This window comes from Brachyistius frenatus, unplaced genomic scaffold (genome assembly GCF_029030835.1).
Source record: "Brachyistius frenatus isolate BFR_SWC_R1_liver_20210118 unplaced genomic scaffold, ASM2903083v1 Contig_4, whole genome shotgun sequence".
Taxonomy (NCBI): domain Eukaryota; kingdom Metazoa; phylum Chordata; class Actinopteri; family Embiotocidae; genus Brachyistius; species Brachyistius frenatus.
Window position 1 is genome coordinate 3,127,516 of NW_027210603.1, and position 22,327 is coordinate 3,149,842.

The 22,327-nt window shown below is 38.6% G+C and overlaps 1 protein-coding gene across 2 annotated transcripts in view; it reads right to left on the bottom strand.

Moving 5' to 3' along the window:
- The window catches only part of cpne5b (copine Vb), a 122,100-nt gene that overhangs the window by 81,882 nt on the left and 17,891 nt on the right, over positions 1-22,327 (bottom strand). Inside the window, exons 3-8 of one of the 2 annotated variants that reach the window (XM_069710492.1) lie at positions 12,780-12,820; positions 12,345-12,391; positions 6,151-6,254; positions 3,665-3,704; positions 2,019-2,033; positions 98-174 (exon numbers count right to left, since the gene is read on the bottom strand). In XM_069710492.1, coding sequence (XP_069566593.1) covers positions 98-174; positions 2,019-2,033; positions 3,665-3,704; positions 6,151-6,254; positions 12,345-12,391; positions 12,780-12,820 — 324 coding nt within the window. The remainder of the gene's footprint in view (positions 1-97; positions 175-2,018; positions 2,034-3,664; positions 3,705-6,150; positions 6,255-12,344; positions 12,392-12,779; positions 12,821-22,327) is intronic. The other variant, XM_069710501.1, reaches the window with a different exon arrangement.

Here is a 22,327-nt window from a genome sequence, read left to right on the forward strand (position 1 = left end):
CCTAACTCCCCTCTTAGCACAGTGTGGTGTTCTTCAATCACATTCGGAGTCAGTGGGCATTTTGCCACTGAGAAAATTGGCTGAAACTCTTACTCACCCCAGTGGTTTCTCCAGTCGACTGGCTGGTGATCCAACAATCTCCCCAAGAGTACAGAACATCTGACCCAAAAAGTCCTGGAGGGAGTGAAGGGAACGGAGAGAAGAACAGAGGAAAGGAAGGAGGGGGAGGGCAGGGTTGTGGATGTGAAGTGGAAAAGGTATTGTAAGACTTAAAAAATAACTTCAGGAATATTTCACCCAATCCTCCACCAGTAAAATTCATGCAAATGAGAAATCTGTTTCCTCCAAAGAATTTTGTCACTTTCACATTTGTACAAAGTTAAAACTTTGTCTAGTGAATCCACAGTTTTAGCTAACAGAACATTGCATTCTGGTGTGACATCTTCTGGGAAAAACAAAAAAACATTGGAGGAGTTATTGATTATGGGGGTGTAATTTATATTAGACTACATAGTTGACTACAAACTGTACTGTTTAATGGCTTGTTTTCAGCTGAGACAGAAATAGTGTTCTCCTTTTCTTAATAAAAACAATACGATTGAGTTGCTAAACAAAGGTATCACATCCAATTTTGGTGTGAAATGTGAAGGAAGTTTATTGAACCGAACTCCAAATGCTGCCAAAACCCAGGAGGGTGTGTATGCATGATAAGCACAGTTTAATGCAGTGGTTCCCAACTGATCTTCCCTCGGGGTCCAAATTTTTCCATTAAAATCAGGTCACGGTTCAATCGAATGCCAACTTAACACCCATTCAGTTTATTTTCATCCATCCAGCAGCTGCTTGCTGTGAGCAGACAGAACTATCCGCTGTGCAACCCTGAAATTTGATTTCACAAAATGAAAATGAAAATTACTTCAATTTGGATTTGAGATTCAATTAAAGTTGGAGCTTTGCAGCGAGAGATGGCAGTTAGGGCGTAATCCCAACATTTTTTTTAAAGTAACAATATTATAACAATAGCATTTTACAACTAATTCAGGATTATTCAGACTAATAAAACTGCATTTACAGCATAACATGTCAACCATAACCTGACCGAAGCACGAACACAAACTGCAAATAAACGCACACAACAGGAAAGACAATCCTCAACTGAAGGGATTGAAGCACAATCTGAAAGGGGAACAAAGTTCAACAGAACACCAGCAGGAAATGGTACTTTGAAATGGAGCATATTCTTTTTAAAGTAAATTTATTTTAAAGTCAAGGATCTTTTTTCCTTTTGTCCAAAGTTGACCAAAATAATTGCATCCCTTTCAGAATGCGCCCAAAATCCAGTTTTGGACCCCAGCCCACCTGTTGGAAACCACTGGTTTAATGAATTATGGAGGAAAACAGACAAATGGGAGAAGATGGAGGAATTTAAAGCACCATAAGCAAAGATGAGAGATATGATTAACAATAGTGTTGGGTGTTGATATGGAAGCTTCTCTGTGACATAGTTTAGGATATAATCACGTCCTTAACTGGACAAAGTCTCTCAGGCAATCACTCAGCACTGATCTCGTTCATGAAACTTTCAGTTTGTGGTAAAATAGGGAAAATATTTCGCTGTTTATTTGTTTTCAGTGTAGTCTTTTTGGAGTCCTTAACTTTGGCCTCAGCATACAGGGCACACTAAATAATTCATCATCAAGCTGCAGTGTGTTTCATTCCAATGACTCTCAGGTCTGTTACACTGATTCCACTCAGTCGAACACGTAAGAGCCTGGAAAATATTGTTATAAAAAAACCCCGCCGAAAGACAGAATGACAAAATGTTTCTGTATACATTGAGGCTGCCGAGGAGCAGTTTGAGACTGCGACAATAGTTAAGATCAGCACAGATGGCTTGGCTTGGATCTCAGCTGTTTTATTCTGAGCAGTGACACCGTCGTTCCTCCGGAGAGAAGGATCGTTAATGTGAGACAACAGCCATGCAGTGTCAGAAGTGAGAGAGGTGGTGGGACACCTACGTTGAGTTCTGCGGGCTTCCAGAAAAGTTGGGCGGCAGCAACAATGACAACAACAATAACAACAGAGCACATCATATACCAAGACACAGCACTACCAGATACCTAGCATTCCTAGCACTGTTCAAGATGGCGAGATTAGAGCGGCGAGACAAAAACATGCAGTGCTAAACCCAGAGCACACTGCAGGTGGGATTTTAGCAAATGATGGAAAAATGCAAACCCCAGTCATATCCAAATACGTCAAATAATCACCCAGGTTGATTATTTTGGTACCAAACTTTTGTCAATGCTTTTTGTCACCATAGTTTCCTGTCAGAAGAATCAACCAACATTTTCCAAGTGAAATAAAAATCCATACTATGTAATGTAATACAGTGAACCCTCGCTATAACGCGGTTCACCTTTCACGGTCTCGCTGCTTCACGGATTTGCATCGTGCATTGTGTTCTGCATTCTGATTGGCTAAACAGTCTCTCCGCTTCTTCTCTACCTGTTTGTCAATAACGTTGCGGTTTAATATGTACACGTACGTAAAACAGCTTGCCAAATTAAAAATAATCGATGGTGGCATGTCGGTTTATAAGAATCTTTTTGCCCAGAAGAAAAAAGAGCGACAACAACTACCGATAACTATGTTCTTCTCTCGAAAAACCACACCTGCACCGCCGGCTTTAGAAGAAAGAACCGCTGCAGAGCGGAGTCAGGATGCAGCGGCTCAGTCAGAAGAGCAGTGAAATACACGAGTCACTATTTGTCCTACTGTACTTTGTATTTGTTTTCATAATCATTTTTCATTTCCTCCCGTTCTAATCCAATGACTCGGGTCGCAGTGGGGCGGTGCCGATCTCAGCAATTTGAAGCCTTCAGTTCGTATTGATGATTAAAATTATTATTTTACAGTACAGTAGTTATTTGTAAAAAAAAAAACATTTATACAGTACTTTTATTTGTTAAACAAATGCTTGGGCCTGTAAAAAGGTTTTGTTCTTTGGTTTCAATGTATTATGGAGTATTTCATTGTATAATAATTGTAAAAAAAAAAAGGTTACTACTTCACGGATTTCACCTATCACGGTCTCTATTTGGAACGTAACCCCCGCGATAAACGAGGGTTCACTGTACCTCGCTTTAAATGGAAACTAATGGTTAAAAGCATCACATTGAAAGTTTTTCTACATGACTGTATGGCTAGTTACTGCACAAGGCCTATTACTGCAGTGCCACTACAACAAATACAAAATATGAACAACTTAACCACAGCTACTGAAGGTAGAAATATAAATTGCATATTTATTGCACAATTACAACATATATGACTGTTAATGTCTAACAACAACACTGTGTAAAGAGAAAAATAAAGATATGTATTTGGATACGTCTATGATCAGGCTATAAAAGAGCTTTGCTTTATTCCATCTTGAAGAAACCATGCACATGCAACACCCAGTTAAAACATGCAGAAATAAAACTACTAAACATTTCCATCACGAGACCACTGATAAAAAGAGTCTGTACGTTGAACATCATTCCATCAAGCAATATTTAGTTGTTGTTTTTTCTCAACTTTAAGCCAATAATTCAGATTTCACTTCAGAGAGAACTCCATTTATCTGTGGTTCAAGCTTAAAATAATTACAGACACTCACATGTTTGGACAGGTCCGGGCTTTTAGAGTCAACATCATACCTGAAAGGAAACAAAATAAAAGCAGCAAAGCCATTTTCATTTCAACAACTACAAAGGAGACTGTCATCTGAGTGGAGACATTTTGACTGATATGCTCTTCAAGGAAAGATTTAAAATGAATTCTGGTGATCTGCCATCACTGGAAGGAGAATAAATGTACTCTTGTGTACACTTATCTCGTTTTTTTGCTTTTCAGTTGTTCTTGTTTTTTAAGTTTATGGACATACTGTGTATCATACAACCAGAGAAGGGAAAGAGTAGCGCAGCAAATGGGGAAAGGTATAAATTAACATGAAATAAATCAGGGGAACGAAGGTTAACAGAATAAAAGAAAAAAGGATCATATTTCAATGTGCTAAATTGAAAACTTCAGTTTGTAATGAGGTGGGTGGACATTAAAATTATATGTGTAAATTTAGAATGAGGCAAGATTAAACGAACCCAGATGTGAGTGTCTTTTTAGATGTATTATTGTTCATGGTGGTGAGTAACTGGGGAAGGGTTCAACAAGACCTTTTCTCCTCTTCCATAGTAATGAGAGGCAGACCTGATCTGATTTACATGTGAATATAAAGCAATGAAAGTGAGGCAAATGGAGTATGTGTGATGTACCAAGATTAAACATCTGATGAAACGATAGTCCCTGTTCGCCTATAGTGGCAATTTCTACCATTTGATCTTCCTTTAGAATTGAGAAACACATAAACACTGTCGATTGTACAACCCATCAACAGATAAGCAACCCCATGAAGTGCTTTTAAAATGGCTTGTTTAGCTTAAAGATGGATGTAAAAATACAAATCCCAGGCAAGAAGTCAACAACCAACTGAAAATTCCAACCCAATATAACGCCAAAGCCTGTAATACACCTGCCAGTTCACTAGAGGGCAGCATGTCAGTGTATTGGCTTTGTCTCTCGAGGCGGTTACCATGTGGTTAGGGGGGAAAACACGTGATTTGGGCTCCGCACCAAAACAATACATTGCTTTAAATAAATCCACTTCCCTTCCAGAGTCAAACCGGCTCTCTTGGTGAAAGACATGAGTGTAACGACCTGTCTTGTGAGACGTTAGGCTACTTTTTACCCCGCAGTGACCAAAATCGTCACAAACATACACTGCCCCCTCGTGGACTGGCACGTGTAATACATGCTTTGTAGGGATCCTGGGCTGCAAAATTTATGTACAAGAAGCCATGGGGACAAAAACAGCAATGTTTATGTGTTGCAGGATAAATGTAGCTAGCCATAGTATTACAATGCATTATTATGAATTTTTTTTTAAAAAGCAATCCAAATGTTTATTCTAACATAACCTTGGATGGTTTGGATGCTTACGACAACAACCCAGGGGTTGGATTTGTTTTAGATTTTATTTAGTTTCATATTTTTAAACACTATGATTCACTTTTACACAAGATTTCTCAGCTGTGAAGCTACTACTACTATTACTCAGGCTATCTGGCACAAGTTTGCTGGATTTGCTGTGAACTTCTCCCACCAAATAAACCGCAGGACAGAGTCACTGTTGTTGCTCTAATCTGAGATATAACACTTGGTTCTGACAGAGTGGATGTTACCTAACCTGTGACCCCACAAAGTCATGCTAATGGCATGTCCCTTGCCTTTGGAACTAAATTTTAATTATCTCTGCAGGTAGTTTCCAAGCTAACACGCTATTTAGCCAGGTTGTGCCACACACATGGTAATCTTTTCCTCACACAAAGAGATCTCTCTGCAAACTATCTGTATAATGCTCCTATTAGACCCCCATTTGCACAGTGTGGTATGTGGACAAATCCCAAACTTTTACATTACATTTCATTTAGCTGACGCTTTTATCCAAAGCGACTTACAACATACTCATGGTACACCATCGGGAGCAATTTTAGGGTTCAGTGTCTTGCTCAAGGACACTTGGGCATGTGGGTAGGGGGAGCTGGGGACTGAACCACCAACCTTCTGATGAGTGTGCAACCCAGTCTACAGACTGAGCTCCAGCCTCCCTCCCAGGGCCACAGAGAGACTGACAGAAACAAAGACCATTCACACTCTCATTCACACCTAAGGGTAATTTCTAGAACCACCAATTAACCTGAGGTGCATGTTTTTGGATGTTGGGAGGAAGCCGGAGCACCCGGAGAAAACCCACGCAAGCACAGGGAGAACATGCAAACTCCGCACAGAAAGGCCCAGGACCGGAATCGAACCTGAAACCTTTTTGCTGTGAGGCGACAATGCTAACCACTGCACCACTGTGCCGCCCACAGACTTGACAGATTTGCTTGTGCCTAGTTATGGTGGGTGAGCTATGTTTGCAGGTTGGGTCAGTTTGTTATATAGTTTGTTAATGACAGGGCTCTCAATCACCACAGACTGGAGAGAGAAATACATCAAGGAGGACAGAGGGCAGGAGAGACAGTAAAATAATGACACAAAGTTACTCACAAGTCAAAGCGAAGGGTCTGCTTCTCCTCAAAAAAGTAGTCCAAGATGTACTTTCTAACAAAGTCTGGGTTCAAAGTGTTGTCTATCACCTCCGTTCTGCCAAACTGTAGAAGGAAAAGACAGATGGAGTTCAGGAGAAAAGAATGATGAAAGGAGGAGCAAGACAACAAAACACAGTTTAAAAACAAATGCAGTTGTCAGTGTTGTCGGCTTGCTCTTTAAATTTTTCATCCCTTTTCATTTATTTATCAAAATCTCCCTTATTATTACATATGCGTATAGCCCACATAAATTTACAGAGGCCTGATTAATGGAGGTGCGTTCACATGCTGCAGCTGTGCAGAGGAAGCCAGATGTGATTCCTGGTTCCTTGATCCTCTCCCCTCTTAATTACAACAGGATTACTCCCTCATCAACCCCACCGAGAGAAAGAGATAAAGAAAGAAAAGAGGAAAGTGTGTCGACAACATAGGCAGACTGGCAGAGAAAAAAAAGGAGGGGCGAGGAATAAAAAGGGCTAAAGAGATACGGAGAGCAGGCGGAAGAAACGATGGCACTACTGGAGTGGGGGCGTTGGACAAGAAGTGGAGCTGGGAGAGTGGGAGTGGGAAAAGAGTGGGAAGAAGAGAGGAGGACTAAGGCAGTGATTAAGGCTTCTTAATTAGTGGGATTCTCGCTCCCTAAGTGCCAAATTCAGGGAAATGTGACAGAGAAAGGCTGGCAATAATCCAGCAACTTCCCATGCACATACCATACAAAAAGCATATATTAACATATGAGATGCAATACTTACATAAATCATTTGAAGCCCCCATAGATTTATATTTAATCAAATGCTCCATCAAAAGGAACAGTGAGAATATAATTGTTGAAGAAAATTTAATCGATATTGTGAGACAGCAATTCCCACTGAATTAACAATGCTGTTCTGCTGAGAGAAATTGGTGGCAAATGCACATCAAAAATACAGTCGGATAATAGCAGTTAGTTAACACGAGCATAACATCATGTCATTTGTGAGGGATGGACCTACTGTACAGTGCACCACAAGCACAAGCGTTATTTTACAGTCTCTGTCCAGGTGTCTGGAGGTGAGAGAGAAGGTGGGGCTTGATCATGTGTATTAAATTTGTTTTTTGTCACTTTTTGTGTGTACAAAATGTTCATTCAGGAATGTGTATGTTAAAGCTGTAGCCACAGTCCTTCCCCTCTCTATGGCAGCATGTTTTTTGTTTTTTTTATGTTATCTTTGAGTGTGGGCGATCAGAACAGCTATAAGTGGTTTGTTTTGAGCCGACACCTTTTTTCAGTCACATTTATTTGTAGGTAACAGACGACATCATCCAAATGTTTACACAGGAAAATGGTGCTAACCATGTGAGCACAACATGAACCAAAATATTGTCTTGATTTTGACATAGATTCCGGGCTGGTGGGAGGACGGGTTTGTATTCCAGCCTTGAATAAATCATAGTTAAAGAATTGCATGTGTTAGGTGAAATTTTCTGTCATGGCAGTTTCTTTTCATTTTTATATCACATAAAAACCCTTTAAGATTACTGTTCCATTTTTTGTTCTTATTAATTTTCCTAATAAAATTCATGAATTCTTCATATTATACACAACTGGGAATTCTACTAAACTCTACAATTCCACTGGTGTCAAGGAAGCCATTTTTTATGGTAAGTCAGTTTGTTTTTCCATGATATGTAAGGCAGGTACTGTCGGTGGATGTCTGAATAAACCATGACTTTTCAGTACAGTAAAAATAGCTTATAGAACACAATGTGGACAATTAACACAACATGACAGATATAAACCCATCAAATTTCTATATTGCTACAGAATGATACATCCCTTTTTAAACTATTTTTTTAAAGGTTATTCTTCTTTCCATGTTGATATCTAATTTAACACAGCGAGGGAGAACAGTAGCAGGAAAGGACACTAATATTGAATGTGTGAGCCACACAGACTTTCTAAGAGACCCTGAGGTGTTGATGAAGCTGTGAGCACATGTTGGTGAAGAAGCGGGTGATGGCGAAGATGAGCTCCATAATGTGATTTCCCCGCTGAGCGGAAGAGACAATACGGTGCTGCAGAGTTCATTAGATACTGCTGGGCTGCAGGAGCCGGCTAATGAGAATCTCGCATGAAGTCCCTGACCGGCACCCTCAACATTTCGGTGCAAACACAGACAGCTCACACAGATATACATATGGCAGAGTGAACTCTTTGGGCAACCGCTGCCGTAGAGACCTATGGTATCTGATGCTGAAATGTGAACATGTCCCCGAAACAAAGTCGTGAGAGCATTGTGGGAAATAAAGGCCCCAGCAAATGAGACTGATAACAAGACGTGCGTATAATTCTCGATTATCTTTGTGGTTCCTCTGTCCCCAAGTGAGATTTCATTATCTTCTTGCCCAGCGCACTCGCAGACCACCGCGGGGGATTTGTGCCATCTGAATGTCTCGTAGTTCCTTGGCCAACATGGGTTCTCATTCTCCTTGCAGAATGTTTAGTACACGGTAAACCAGTGCTGATAAAATGGGCTGTGTATTGGCAAGGAATTGGTGATACAATATGTAAATAATTCAGGACTAACAATTCAATATACTGTGATACTGAAGGTGAATTGTGCGGCAGGAGTGGAGCGTGGTTGCATCCAGTACAGTTAGGTTGTCGAGGGTTCATTGTGTAGTCAACATCGGCACTATTGCGGGAGCTAGGAATCCTGGGACGGAGCATGCAGCAGGCAGTGAGGGAGATGGCGAAACAGCTGAACAAGGTAGCCTTTCAATGTGGAGAAGGAATGGTACTGGTGATCATGTCTAGCACGTATGAACTTGTGGTATAACAACGTTGACAAAGTAATAGGCACACTAGCAGTGTTGTCTCTGGATTTGGCGGACCCTCGTCCAGATGGCAAAATTCATGTCACCTCGACTCTTTCAGACAATCGAACATAGAAAGCATGAATTGGCCTTCAGGGGTACTTTAACTTTTGAGGAAGAATGAAACAAACAACCAGCTGAAACCCATTTCTTCGTTATACACATGTGGCTTCATACTGAAATAAATCCCAAGATTTGTCTGAGGTTAAAGCTGTGATTGTCTGAGATCTGGACAATACACACAGAAGCAGACAGAAGCACCAGCACACACACTCAGTGATGAATATCAACAGCAGGTGGTAGTAGGTGATGTCACAAGCATATGAAACAGCAGTAAAAAAATAATAATTTTTAAAGTGTGCCATAAAGTGAAGAACATCAATTTTGTTTTTCTTGCTTCTGTTTCTGAATTAGAGTACAAAGATTACAGCAGAGCTTTGCACCAGTATGGGTTTTCTTTCCCAGCAGTAATGCACTGATGTATGGAGTGTTATATGTACTGTATCTAATTATGGTGATATTAATGTTACAACCGACTACCATGATTGACAGCCTTTGTTTGATTTCACCCCATGGTATCATCAGTCCTTCTAATGTGTTTACAGGTATTTTAAAAAGAGACGAATTGATAGTGACTGCTTACTTCCTACAAACCCTCTCAGTTCAGAGTTGTGGATTTTTGTGTACTTGTATTTTCTGATGGACACATAACTTGTTTGGGGACAACTTGTATTTCTGACACTGCTCTCAATATTACACTAGGGTTAACTAGGCATTCATACGTGAAGTTATTTCAACTTATGTTTGTGGAAAGAAAGTAGGCCTAACTCTTGCCAGGTAAACATCTCCTGTGACCTTTCTGATTTGGTCTTAGTACTTGAGTTCATATTTGTTTAATTTTTCTTCTGTTGTTTTTACAGGAAGTAATTACTGTAAGTTACAATATATTCATGATTTTATGCTAATAAAAATGGATGAACAAATAGAACATCACACGTGAGGATGGATTAACTAAAGAAGTAATGTTGTTCAGCAACTAATGTATAAAACTTCTCTAGTGTTACCTAACATACATTTTTGCATGTCACCAAATGTACAAAATTGGCTGCTAGAACAGAAAAAAACCCTCCAATCAACCCAAGTAAAAGTATTTTTCCACCAAGACTACAATCAGATACTTCAATGCCGAGGAAAATGAGTGCGTGTGTAATGAAATTTTTTTTTATCACAAAGACTTTGTAATCTTAATTCAAAATGGGGTGCACACTCTTCATCTAATCCAGACCTTTATAGCGAGAACCAACTGCATTAACATGACAGGCATGATGCTTTGCACAACAAATACCAGAGGAGAAGGAAATTCTCATCAGATGTGACCCCAATCTAACAAAGGTGCTGGAAGCTCCTGTCAGAAAAGGTTATCCGACTCCTCGGTGAATCACCTGTTTAGCTCGACCTGTTCGGGGTGAGGTGTTTGGTGTCGCTCACACAGTGTCACATCAACACCCACCACTTCTAAACAATATGATTATGGATGTGATAGTTCATCTCCAGAGGAGGGGAGTCATTTAAATGTTCCTTGGCGGACAGAGTGAGGTGTAGCTTAACTTGAAAATAAACGAAAGTGAAAAGCTCATTATATCAATTATGTTTGTTGTACTTGATTAGATTAACAGCCTCTCCAACAATCAAACTAGAAAAACAAAAGTACCCTTTCTGGTAAGTGCATAGATCATTTTATGACAGAGAGACCTTGACATACGTGCATGCCTATGGACTAAACATATGCACACATGCACACATTTTCTCACAAACATAGAGCAGAGATGGCATCCGTGGGCTTCCATTTGAATGGAAGCCCACAGCCATCTGTTGTGAGTGGGTAAACACAAGAGCAGCAGATGAGGGTCATCTGACTGTATAAATATGTACAGTTATGAATCCATTAAATCTAGATCTGTTATGCTGTATATCCATAATAGACCAGGTCTGCAAAATGTGTGACAATATGTGAAGTCATTTTGTCAAACTTGGTGGCTGACATCAGAGACATTTCCATTGGTGGTAATGGGAACATATTAGCTATGAAATATATTACCATAAACTATAAAACTCAAATGAGTTAATATTACTCTTATTATTTCTGCCTATTTTCTGTTAGTGAGAAATGTTGATCCACTTGTTTTGGTTGAGAGAGCCCAACATGTTCGTATAGACAAGCATTGATATCAAACAGACAAAATTGTATTCTTTATCTTTGCTACTTTTTGAACAACTTCTCAGGGGAGATCAAGAAACTTCACAAATAACAATTTAATAATTTAATATAGTTATTATGAATTGACTTTATTTAACCCAATTCAAGTCTACTAATGTCATTTTTGTGACCTAAACTTTTATCCCCAACACTATAACAGCATGTCCTACTTTATACTGTATATTGTTATATTGTGTAGATATATTATTTTATTGTCAACAAATCCCATTAAGACATCAAAACCATCAAATTAAATGTGTTAATAGTATCAATTCATTCATGGTACAATAAGAAAAATGTACAATATTGCCAGCCTAATCCTTTAAAAATGAAGATTATTACTATTATTATCATCTGCCACATTTAACAGTTTCTTCTGTGAATGGTAGATGTCTATTCAATCTTTCATAACAAATGTAAAGCTGTACTTCTGATATAATTTCTGCTACTTCTCAATATTTACAAAGACAGAAATGTAAAGGTACAGATCTCAGATTTAAATATATTGTTTATTAGTTCATTATTTGTTCATTAATTTTATTTATTTGTTTTCTATCATTAAATGGTTCATTATGAGCAATTCTACCTGCAATCCACATAATTAGTTGTTATTGATGGGTCAAACAGACAGAGTGGTCAAATGACAAGTAAAGGACTGATAATAATACTGCTTGTTCTACAGAAAGCAAACAAGGTACAGTAAGAGCAGGATTAATGCGTCCCCAGTGAGCCGTTCAGTCCCCAAAATGTCAACATATTGATCATTACATTGTGAAGTCTCCAATTAAGGAATACTTCCTTGGCATTTTCAGATAACTGATGGCTGAACAGCTTTAATGAATTGTTAAAGCCAACTGCTGCGTGCCCACAGTGGAAAGAAAAACAAAGAAATGCCTTAACTGGAGCGTCACCGCTTTACCCCCATACAAACACACAGACAGCACAGACGGAACCTAATTGGACATACGTCCTTTCTTTTCCTTCCTTTTTTTGTATGTGTGTGTGTGTGTGTGTGTGTGTGTTTGTCTGTATACACTCACCTCTCTCCACTGTTTGGTTTCAACTCCTTGTGTATAGAGCACGCACACTGTGAAAAAGTAGAGACACAGGAAGATGCAATTTTGTGAAAGAAAGAAAAGATGAGAAAAGGAGAGAGAGAGAGAGAGAGAGAGAGAGAGAGAGAGAGAGAGAGAGAACCAGAAAAAAATGCAGGCAGATTCCAAATGGGAAATCAATCAGGGTTTTAGCTCCAGTACACTGAACTAACAGCCACGGCACTCGGAGTAAAACTAAAAGATTCCCACATCACACGGCAACAAATCCACAAAACCAGACAAAAAAACTGTACGAAGAGAAGAAGAAAGGATGAAAACTAGAGCGGGACAGCAGCAGCATTTAGAAAAAAAATAAAAGTAAAGGACCAGAAAAGAAATAGCAGAAGAGACACTCAGACACAGTGTCGACAACATACTCACATGGATCTGACTTTGAGAACGTGTCTTTATCCAGCAGATTTCTGAAAAATAAAGGAAGAGAACTGAAAAAATTGTTACTCATGGTGATATTTTACCATCAAAGATTTTAATTTTTACTCATATGTTTTGAATATTGTGTTTGCACATGTTCTTGATATGTTTTAAATGCATTACATTAGTTACACAAGTCAAATCCTCTACGGCCTTTATGCTTTTAATAATATTGTTACATAGAAATTGGCTAAAGATGTTTGCAGTGAACAGTTTTTCTCTACTTTGAGTGTAACTTTGTGGGTTTTGGGGACATTTTTGTTGCATCACATTTCTTCTTTCTTTCTCTTGATCTGTAACTTCCCACTCTAACATTAGATTCTCTTTCAAACATTTAAAACTTTACTACTGACAACTTCCCCTCGTCCTTAAGAAGATTTGTCACCTCCACACTTAGGATCAAAGTGACACCTTGTTAGTTATAGCTAAAAGAACTGGAAAAATTAAACAGTGGAAGGCGGCAATGTAACTCCAAATTAGAAGCAATTAAACAGAAGAAGAAGAACAATGGCCCTCCACACCCTCAACACTTATTCTTTAATAGTTTCTTCTCATCTGCTGTCAGCTTCAGATCATTTGTTCAAGTCAAGATTGGAAGCCGATTAAAACCCACACAAGTCTTTTCAGTCATTCTGGCTGCTTAAACCTCTGCACACAAAATAATATTGTTGAACACACAAGTGTGTTTTCATTATTTGGGCTAGAATTACTACTTTATTAAAGTTAGTCAAGCTTCGTCATGGTTACAATAATTAACGATTGTGCTGACGCATTCAAAAAAGCAACACTGATTGTGGTTAAGAAACCGCAAACAAACAGTGACCTCTGGAATTAAAGTCCAAATGAAATCACATGAACTCATCCCCTTTCTATACTCTAAAATCAGGTCAGTCTTTGTCTTATTCTGCTACAATTGTTGGTGAGACAAAGCAACAAAAAAATTTTTTTTTAAATCCCGCTGTACAAACAAGACTTGGGAAGACTGTTGTTGTTCCTGACCACAGCAAACCCACCATTCACAGGTATGTTTACATGCTGTTTAATGTGCCTGTTGCTGAGCAGCTAATTAGCTTTCCATCCCGTCTTCCCAGGAGGCCGACCTCATATTACTCCACTTGAGCTTATCAGACCCCATGTGCTTGAACGATCAAGGTGGCATTTGTCACTTAACAGGTAACAACTGGGTGAGTGTGGTGTGCAGGGCTTTGATGTGATTATTCAGCAAAGAAACTGTACTTATATTTGTATATGACAGTGTCCAATATGCTTCTTTTTTTTTTTTTTTAATCCTTCTGGCTAACTTTCCCTCTGAACAGGTCAATGTGTGGTGGCGTTTTGTTAAGGGGTGACACAACTCTACATAGCAGTACAAATGGTGATGGCATAAGCTTTCCAATAACTTAATCAGGTGCAACAAAACTAAGAAGAGTTCGACAGATGTTAATAAAGCAAAGTCTGTACACATCCAACATCCTCAGTGAAGGTACTAATCAGAGAAATCAAGTAAAAAGATATGAACCAATATACTTAATTCTGTATATTCCGCAATGCAACAGTCAGAACTGCTCTTCGTTTTAAGTCCAGTAAAGGAAAAAAGCTATATACAATAGAAATACTATGATTACCCAGCACTGTTGACAACTTTTTTTGAAAAAGTTCAAGCATAGTTGGAGATAACTCAAGTTCTGCACAAAACCACAGCTGTTATGTGTGTGTATCTGCGCACATTTATTTTTACATAAATACTGGTGCACTAGCGTGATTGCATGTGAAGCCTGTAATGCACAGACGAACATGCTCATTTATACCTACCTACCTACCTACAATTACAGACTACGAAATCATCGGGTGAGCAGGAAGATCAGCGGAGGAAATTGTCAGGTTGGGGATCTCGTACAATGGCAGCCTGATTGCTCGCATATTTGTATGTTTGCTCAGCTCATTTGGTCACCTCTCTGTCCTCCAAACACTGACCACGCCTCTTTCCTTGCAGTGGCCTACAATGTTCAGCTTCACACTTTCGCATTTTACATTATAAAGGTACACATATTTGTAGAGTACAGATTTTTTTCATCTCTTTAAAATAGTCTGTTAATTTAACTAAATCAACCTGAGAATTTTGGAGGCACAGTTGTTTAAAAATGCATCAGTTTGCTTTAATTGAACATTAATCTCCAAACTAATTGTATTTACTTAGAGCTGCTAACAATGATAGCTTGTCTCAGTGTGCATAGTTTTAACAGATCACATGTTAAGGAATCCTCCGAACCTGAAGTCTGATTAGGAACCGCAGCACTGATTTAAGGTTGCAGACACAAAATTATAGGCTTGTATATGCGAGGAGAAAGCACAGAAAGGTCATTGTCAATGGTTTCTTTCATCTTGTGGACCTCTCTGCCTATTTGTTCCACTCCACCCTCCAATCTCTGTCACTCAGTCTGGAAATGACGTTTTTGTGAACTGCCGTTAGGAAGCCTCGAGTTTGGATTTTAGATTTTTTTTTCATGAGACAAGTTGAATGGGAGTCGCTGGAACTGGAGGTTTTTTGAAGCCAACCTTTACTGGTACTCAGTGGTATTGCAGCTGAAGGCACTTCCACATCGGCCTCATTTTTCAGACCCGGAAGCTACATTTACAATTTATGCTGCTTAATGCACGAAAATAATTAATGAAGAGGACAGGGCTCAACCACATTACTGATAACAAAACAGATATCATACGGCCACATCATTAGAGGAATATCTATTCTAGATCAAGTATTTGCTGTTTTTTTAATCAACTTTTTCATAATTTGTTGACAAGTTATGCTTAAAAATTTTTACATGAATATAATGTATACTACCATGTTACTTCCAATACGCTATTTAAAATAATGTGAATAGAAATATCAGGATACGAATCACTAAGCCACTTAAAACCAGCAGAAGTCGAAAACAAATGTAGACGTAGTGCAACGAAAACTGAAACTTATTTATGGTAAAGTTTTCATATTCGGTTCAGATGTTTTGATCTTTAGTTGAGAGACCTTTAGTCTGAAAGTATATGAAGCCTTTCATTATTGTGTTATGAGCCTCGCATCCTCTTCAAGACGTATGGGCTCAGAAATGTGAGTATTTTATTTGACAGCGGTTGATAATTTTTTGATTCTTGACAGTGAGGTGTTCGTATCTCCTGAAGTGTCTGCGCTGCTTTTCTAGGCTGCAAATAAAAATATAGGTAATTTTGAGACATTCACAAGGTTATTTCTTTTTTTTTTTTAGGTTTGTAATTCTTTGTTTTGAACCCACATCTCTCAGAAAATGTTTTTTTAGTCTTTTGTAATGCCTGTTCATTGCAAAGAAAAGCTCTGGCATCAGATGATTGGCAGTGAGACTGACTCTGTTCTTTATATAATTTATTTACTTCCTCTTTTTCATGCACTTTGCTCGTTAGTTTATCCGCTCTCTCTCGTCGCCTATTCCTGCCTTACTTTAATGCATTTTTTATGAGTTTGTCTTTGTCTCTAACTTAACCTTTGCCCATGTTTCGCGTGTCTCCATCACACCTCCATCAGGCTGGCTTGACCTTTTCATAATGCCTGCCACAGGCTACAGTGGACCCACACCTTCACCCATCTTGTTTTCTTTTGCTCTCTCAGTTACTACAGTGACATTAGAGCCTTTACTCAAGGTGCCAAAACCTGTTGGCACCACTGATTCTTGTTTCAATTTCATTCTGCAGTTTCTGTTGCCATAAACCTCCAGCCGAGTTCTTTCATCAGCCTCAATCTCTTTTGATCTTTCCTCGGCTCCTGTATTTACTCGTCCCTCTTTCTTTGCTTTCAAGAGCAAGCTGAGGAGACAATTACTGATAAGAAAGAAACACATGAAGTCCTGGAATCTTGTGTTTTACATCTTATGTTCAAAGTTAAGAAGACAATACTATCTTTAACGCTTTGTGATTGTCAAACAGCCTGTGATTGAAGCATTGCAGTCCAAATCCAAGGTCCCAGGCAAAGGTGCCTTGATTACAGTTTGATCTAAATTGAAAAAAGAAATAGAATTAGTGCTACTAAAGCAAAATAATTAAATTAGCAAATTATCAGAGCTCACACTGTGCTGACTTTGAAAGTAATTTAATCCTAATCAGAATTAATGCACTGCTACAAGCCCAGTAGAAAAGAAGGGATTTGGAAAAAACATCTTGCTGTTTTCAGATAATCTGGCTTGTATGCAAAAATGTCTTAGGAATGTATTGTTTCTCATAATTGGATGCTTTGTTTAGTTTAATTTATTCAGCCCTTATCCAAATACATATTTGGACCCTTTCCATCACCAACCCACAAAACAGCCCTCAAAGGCTACATTAACACACCATGTGTGCAGCAATTCCTATTTATTCATACCTCATTGTTTGAATGTGTCCTCAAGTAAATTGCTCTGGCAGCATTACACATTGTAAATTGCTCTATTACAACGTCAAACTATGAGACTAATAAAAACTCCATGGGTCAGGCGGTTGTATGTGCATGTCATCACTGTCTGACTAACATACTGTTAATGTTGTTTCAAAATGATATTCAAATACACACCTCTTGTTACAGTGTAAAGGATGAACTGGTCAATCTCGTGTACTGTGTCATGACAACCAGTAGGTGATTTGTTGCTGTTTAACAGGGGCGATGCTTCATTGGGAGCATTTATCATTGCAATGTGATTCATCAATACACAGCACAGTTAAACAGCTGATATTTCAGAGCCATAGTCAGGGTCATAGATTGTAACTTGCACAAACTTCCATTAGATAAGATATTTAATGAGTCAGACAGATGAGGCAAACATGTTAAACTTAAAAATTTCTCTCTGCTACCAGGGGGTGGAAAGGAGGAATGGCATTTGTTGCTGATACTAACAGTATTCACTGCTGAACTTTACTGTACAAAATAGGAAATTATAAACTTTCTCCAAAAGTCTGCATACATGAAAGATTCATTGTGTCTTTTTCTTCATAAAAAGATAAATGTAGAGGATGGAGAGGATGTTGACCTCATTCTAACTTTATCTATAAAATTACTTTTATCTAGTGTGGGAGTCTGCATGCTCGACCTTTCATTTAGACATATTTTTTTATATTCAGAGACGTTTGCTCAGGGTTCTTTAGATTGTGTTTGAATTTCTGTAGCCTTTCATCACATATTAGAGGAAATGCTGTATTTTTGTAAAGGTTAACACCGAGTATCCTTATATCTTTCTTGTGCAGGAAAACGACATACTGTCGAGAAAATACAGAAGGTAGGGTAATATGAAAGATATTTTAACAGAAAATTCCACACCGACCCACCCGTGTGTGTGTGTGTGTGTGTGTGTGTGTGTGTGTGTGTGTGTGTGTGTGTGTGTGTGTGTGTGTGTGTGTGTGTGTGTGTGTGTGTGTGTGTGTGTGTGTGTGTGTGTGTGTGTGTGTGTCTTTCTGTACATAGATGTTGTACAACTCTAACTTAAACAGCCATTGAAAGTCCATTTCGTGGTTTAGAAGGGGATATTAAGGTTTGTTTGAATATTTTGATGCAGGATAAAAATTTTAAAAAAAAAGTGTTAACCTGATGTATTAAAGTCATAGTAAAATAGTTTAAAATTACATCAATTGAATTCAGTTTCATTTTAAGTGTAAAATCATCATGTAATGTGGTCTCAAAGCGCTTTACAATCACAAAACAACACAGCCAGGAAAAACATTTTTAAAAACACAACAGCAAAATTCACTTTGGACTCGTACAAGCGTGTGTGTGTGTTTGTGTATACTGTATTTTTGCATGTGCAGACCAGTCCTGTGTGCATTCAACCAGTTATTAGTCTCCTTTCTTCATCTATACTGTAGTTCCTATTTTTGCTCACTCACAGTCCAGAATGGATCAGCTCATGTGTCTTTCACTTCTGCCCCCTCCCTATCATTGTCATTTCCACCTCCTCTTTATCTGTTGGCTGTGTATTATCCCTCTAATGCTCTCTCCATTATCTTCTATGCTAAATGTAGCCTTAACTGCTTTCATCCCTGTGCTGCTGCTCTTTATTTCCCAACATTCAGTCAGTCAATGCTTACATGTTTTTTTTTAGCTGTGACCAGCAGCGGGTGGAAATCACTCTTTCCCAGTTGACATTTTCCTGCCAGCAGCCACAGGTTCAGTTTTTTCAAAAGAACTGCAGGCTAGTGCAGTATAGCAGCAGTTGTCTGAGAAAAAAGATTACGAAAGCGAGTGTTTACACTTGATAATACAGTAAAACACAGCCATCCCTGTGCTGCAGCTAACGCAATATACATGTAATATAGAACTTTAATAATTCCTCTCTATCTTGTAAACATATTTAACACCAAAAGTAAATTCCTTTCAGAGCGGATCTCATTATAGTTTTTTTTATTAGAAGCCATCTTTTATAATCCAGGGTTTAAAAATCACCAGCAAATATCACATACTATAAATACAGTACATCTGTAATCTAATAAAATGTGATGGAAACTGCTGGAGCCTGCTGCTCTATAAACCATGGTGCCCTACAAATAACAGTTGTCCTAGTCTGTGAATTAAACACAGTTTGTCTTCTTTCTATCTTTGGGGAGTACATTGTCTTTCTCCTGCTTGAGGCAGAAAGGGTGGTGTAGATTGTTTATGGTTTGTGCGACTGGGTCCTCTGGGAATGCCGTTGTCATATTTCCAGGTATATAATTGGGGAGGAAGATGTTTTTTTTTTTTTTTTTTATACTTTTGGGTTCAATAACTCTGTAGAGCATAATAGATGAGCAGCTTATGTTTCTGTGGTGAAGTACTTAAAATTCAGACTTTAATGTAACAGAATATCCAGGTGTGAGCAAACTCACTACATGCTAATAAAGTAACTGTGAACCATTCATTTTATTCTACTGCAAACAATGTAGTTGTTGAATTTTGTTGGTGTTTTGTTCTAAACCTTTGTTTTGAGGATATCTCCTCCTCATTTAGGCAGGTCCTCACAGCTTTAAAGGATAATATGATAGGCACTTACAGTAGTTGTGATGGTTAAGGGTCTGGAAAGGGGCAGGGAATGCATTATGTCAATGAGTCCTCAGACAGATAGAAAGACACAATTGTGTGTGTGTGTGTGTGTGTGTGTGTGTGTGTGTGTGTGTGTGTGTGTGTGTGTGTGTGTGTGTGTGTGTGTGTGTGTGTGTGTGTGTGTGTGTGTGTGTGTGTGTGTGTGTGTGTGTGTGTGTGTGTGTGTGTGTGTGTGCGTGCGTGCGTGCTCCCTTTTGATTCTTTGGGGGGGATTTCATTGTATCACTGTTACACACTACATACATGGGATGTCGCAGGGTTCAAATGAATAATTTGCCATTATGATGTTTACCATCATCAAAGAAAAGCTCCACCTGTCCATCTTTATAAATAAAAGCTCTTAGACATCCAAAACAAACACAGAAACAAAGAACTTAATGACCAAAAAAAACATCATACTGCAGCTTAATCACACATAAATGGAATTACAACAAATTAGTAAACAAAACAAGAGAATATACTTTTATTGAGAATGAACAGCTCATTTTACGCACTGACTGAATAATGATACCATAGATGTATTGAAAACGTATGCTTTCTGACAAGTATGTGGTATGTCAGCTCAATCAAAGGTGCATTATACATTGTAAAACATAAATACACACAAATGATATCTGTCTTTTGGTGTAATATCCTATCAATTAAATGTAGAATTGAAACATCGTTATAGATGAAAGCTCAAGTTAATTAGACATTTATTTTAGCAATATTACCTTCTGTCAAAAGATATGAGAGAAGAAAATTTGGATTTATAGCTTGTTTCGGAAAGAGCCTGATGTGCCGCATCGGAGGCCCCTCCTTTCATAAATAACTCCCAGTTATAGTGAACAAGAATTCATTTTCATGGCCTAGTGTGACGCCATCTTGTGGTATTCATGACGTTAGAACTATAACTTTTCGACAAGCCTTGAGCTCACGAGTTGTGACGTGGAACTGGAAGAGGCCATGGAAGTAAATTTTTTGTTGGATGTTAAACTAATATATTGCAATTTTAGTCATGAAGAGCTTGTCATCATAAATTATGTAATAGTCTGCGTCGAAGTGAAAATGTTGATCTTCCCAATGAGTTCCATTTGAACGCTGCAAATCCCTCACTCATTCACACCAGTTTAATCATGTCAACCATGCAAGTTGTGGCACAAAAAGAAAAAAAAAACAATCACCCATATGAGCACAGTACATTCATAGACACAGATATATGTACTGTAAATATATTCAACTAGGAAGTGGAACAAAAGCATGACAAAAAGGCTGCATTAACTGAAACTTCAAACACCAACTCGTAAGCAGCAGGAGAGCAGCCAGGGTGGATTCAAAACTAGGTCTGCTGAAACAAAACCTCATCAAAGCAATTCTTTTATTACCGTATGAAGTGCAGCCCCCACAGCATATGCCTTCCTACACACCAGCCCCAACACAACAATGGTCCTGCCCTAAATCTGAAAGTAAACACAACCCAAAATTTCCTCAGATGAGGTGCACATCTGCAACACTGTAGACACATCAAAGCTCCAGAGCTTTGTGGTAAGGGCGGGTCAGGGGTTCTCAGATGAGTCCAGTGAAAGTCAAATTGATGTTAATTATCTTTACGACTGAGACTTATAGAGAAAATATGTGTGCAGGATGTCAGACTGTGGTAATTGCTGTAAAATACAGTGCTGTTTTACTAACAGGAGTAAGATATCTTCATCCTTTCCCAAAAGCAAGGAGTGCCAGTAATTTGAGGTCACTATGTTAAGCAAAGCAAGAAAATGCAGACACTCAGACAATGATGAAAAAAATAGCTCCAACATTTCACCAGCAATTAGATGTGTTCGGTTGAGTTACTGTAGTCTTAAATATGGCTTCAAGAGCAAGAATAAACATTTCACCAGGGCATCAACAACTACTGCTATGACATAAAATATTTAAAATGTGTCACCAGATTTGCATTAGGTATTACATAATAAATTTCAAAGGGATCGGCAATACTAAAGGGGTTTCAAACTAACTTCCTGAAATATAACTTCCTTATGTAAATGGGGTTATGAAAAGATATGAGATGCGAGGAGGCAGCGGGGGCAGGATTTGGGTATGTATGTCTCTGTGCACAAGGGAATTTGTGAAATCAAGAGAGTAGGAATGTAGGAGAAAATCAAATGTAAGAACAAGAGATGGAGAAGAGAAAAAAAAAATGTGTGTCAGAGTGTGTGTGTGTGTGTGTGTGTGTGTGTGTGTGTGTGTGTGTGTGTGTGTGTGTGTGTGTGTGTGTGTGTGTGTGTGTGTGTGTGTGTGTGTGTGTGTGTGTGTGTGTGTGTGTGTGTGTGTGTGTGTGTGTGTGAGACGAGGTTGGGAAGAGAGAGCGAGTCAGGGAGGAAAATGAAGTCCTTAGTGATTTGATCAGAAATAGACTCAGTATAACGGAGTTCCTTTTGCGAAGGAACAAGAGCCAGTT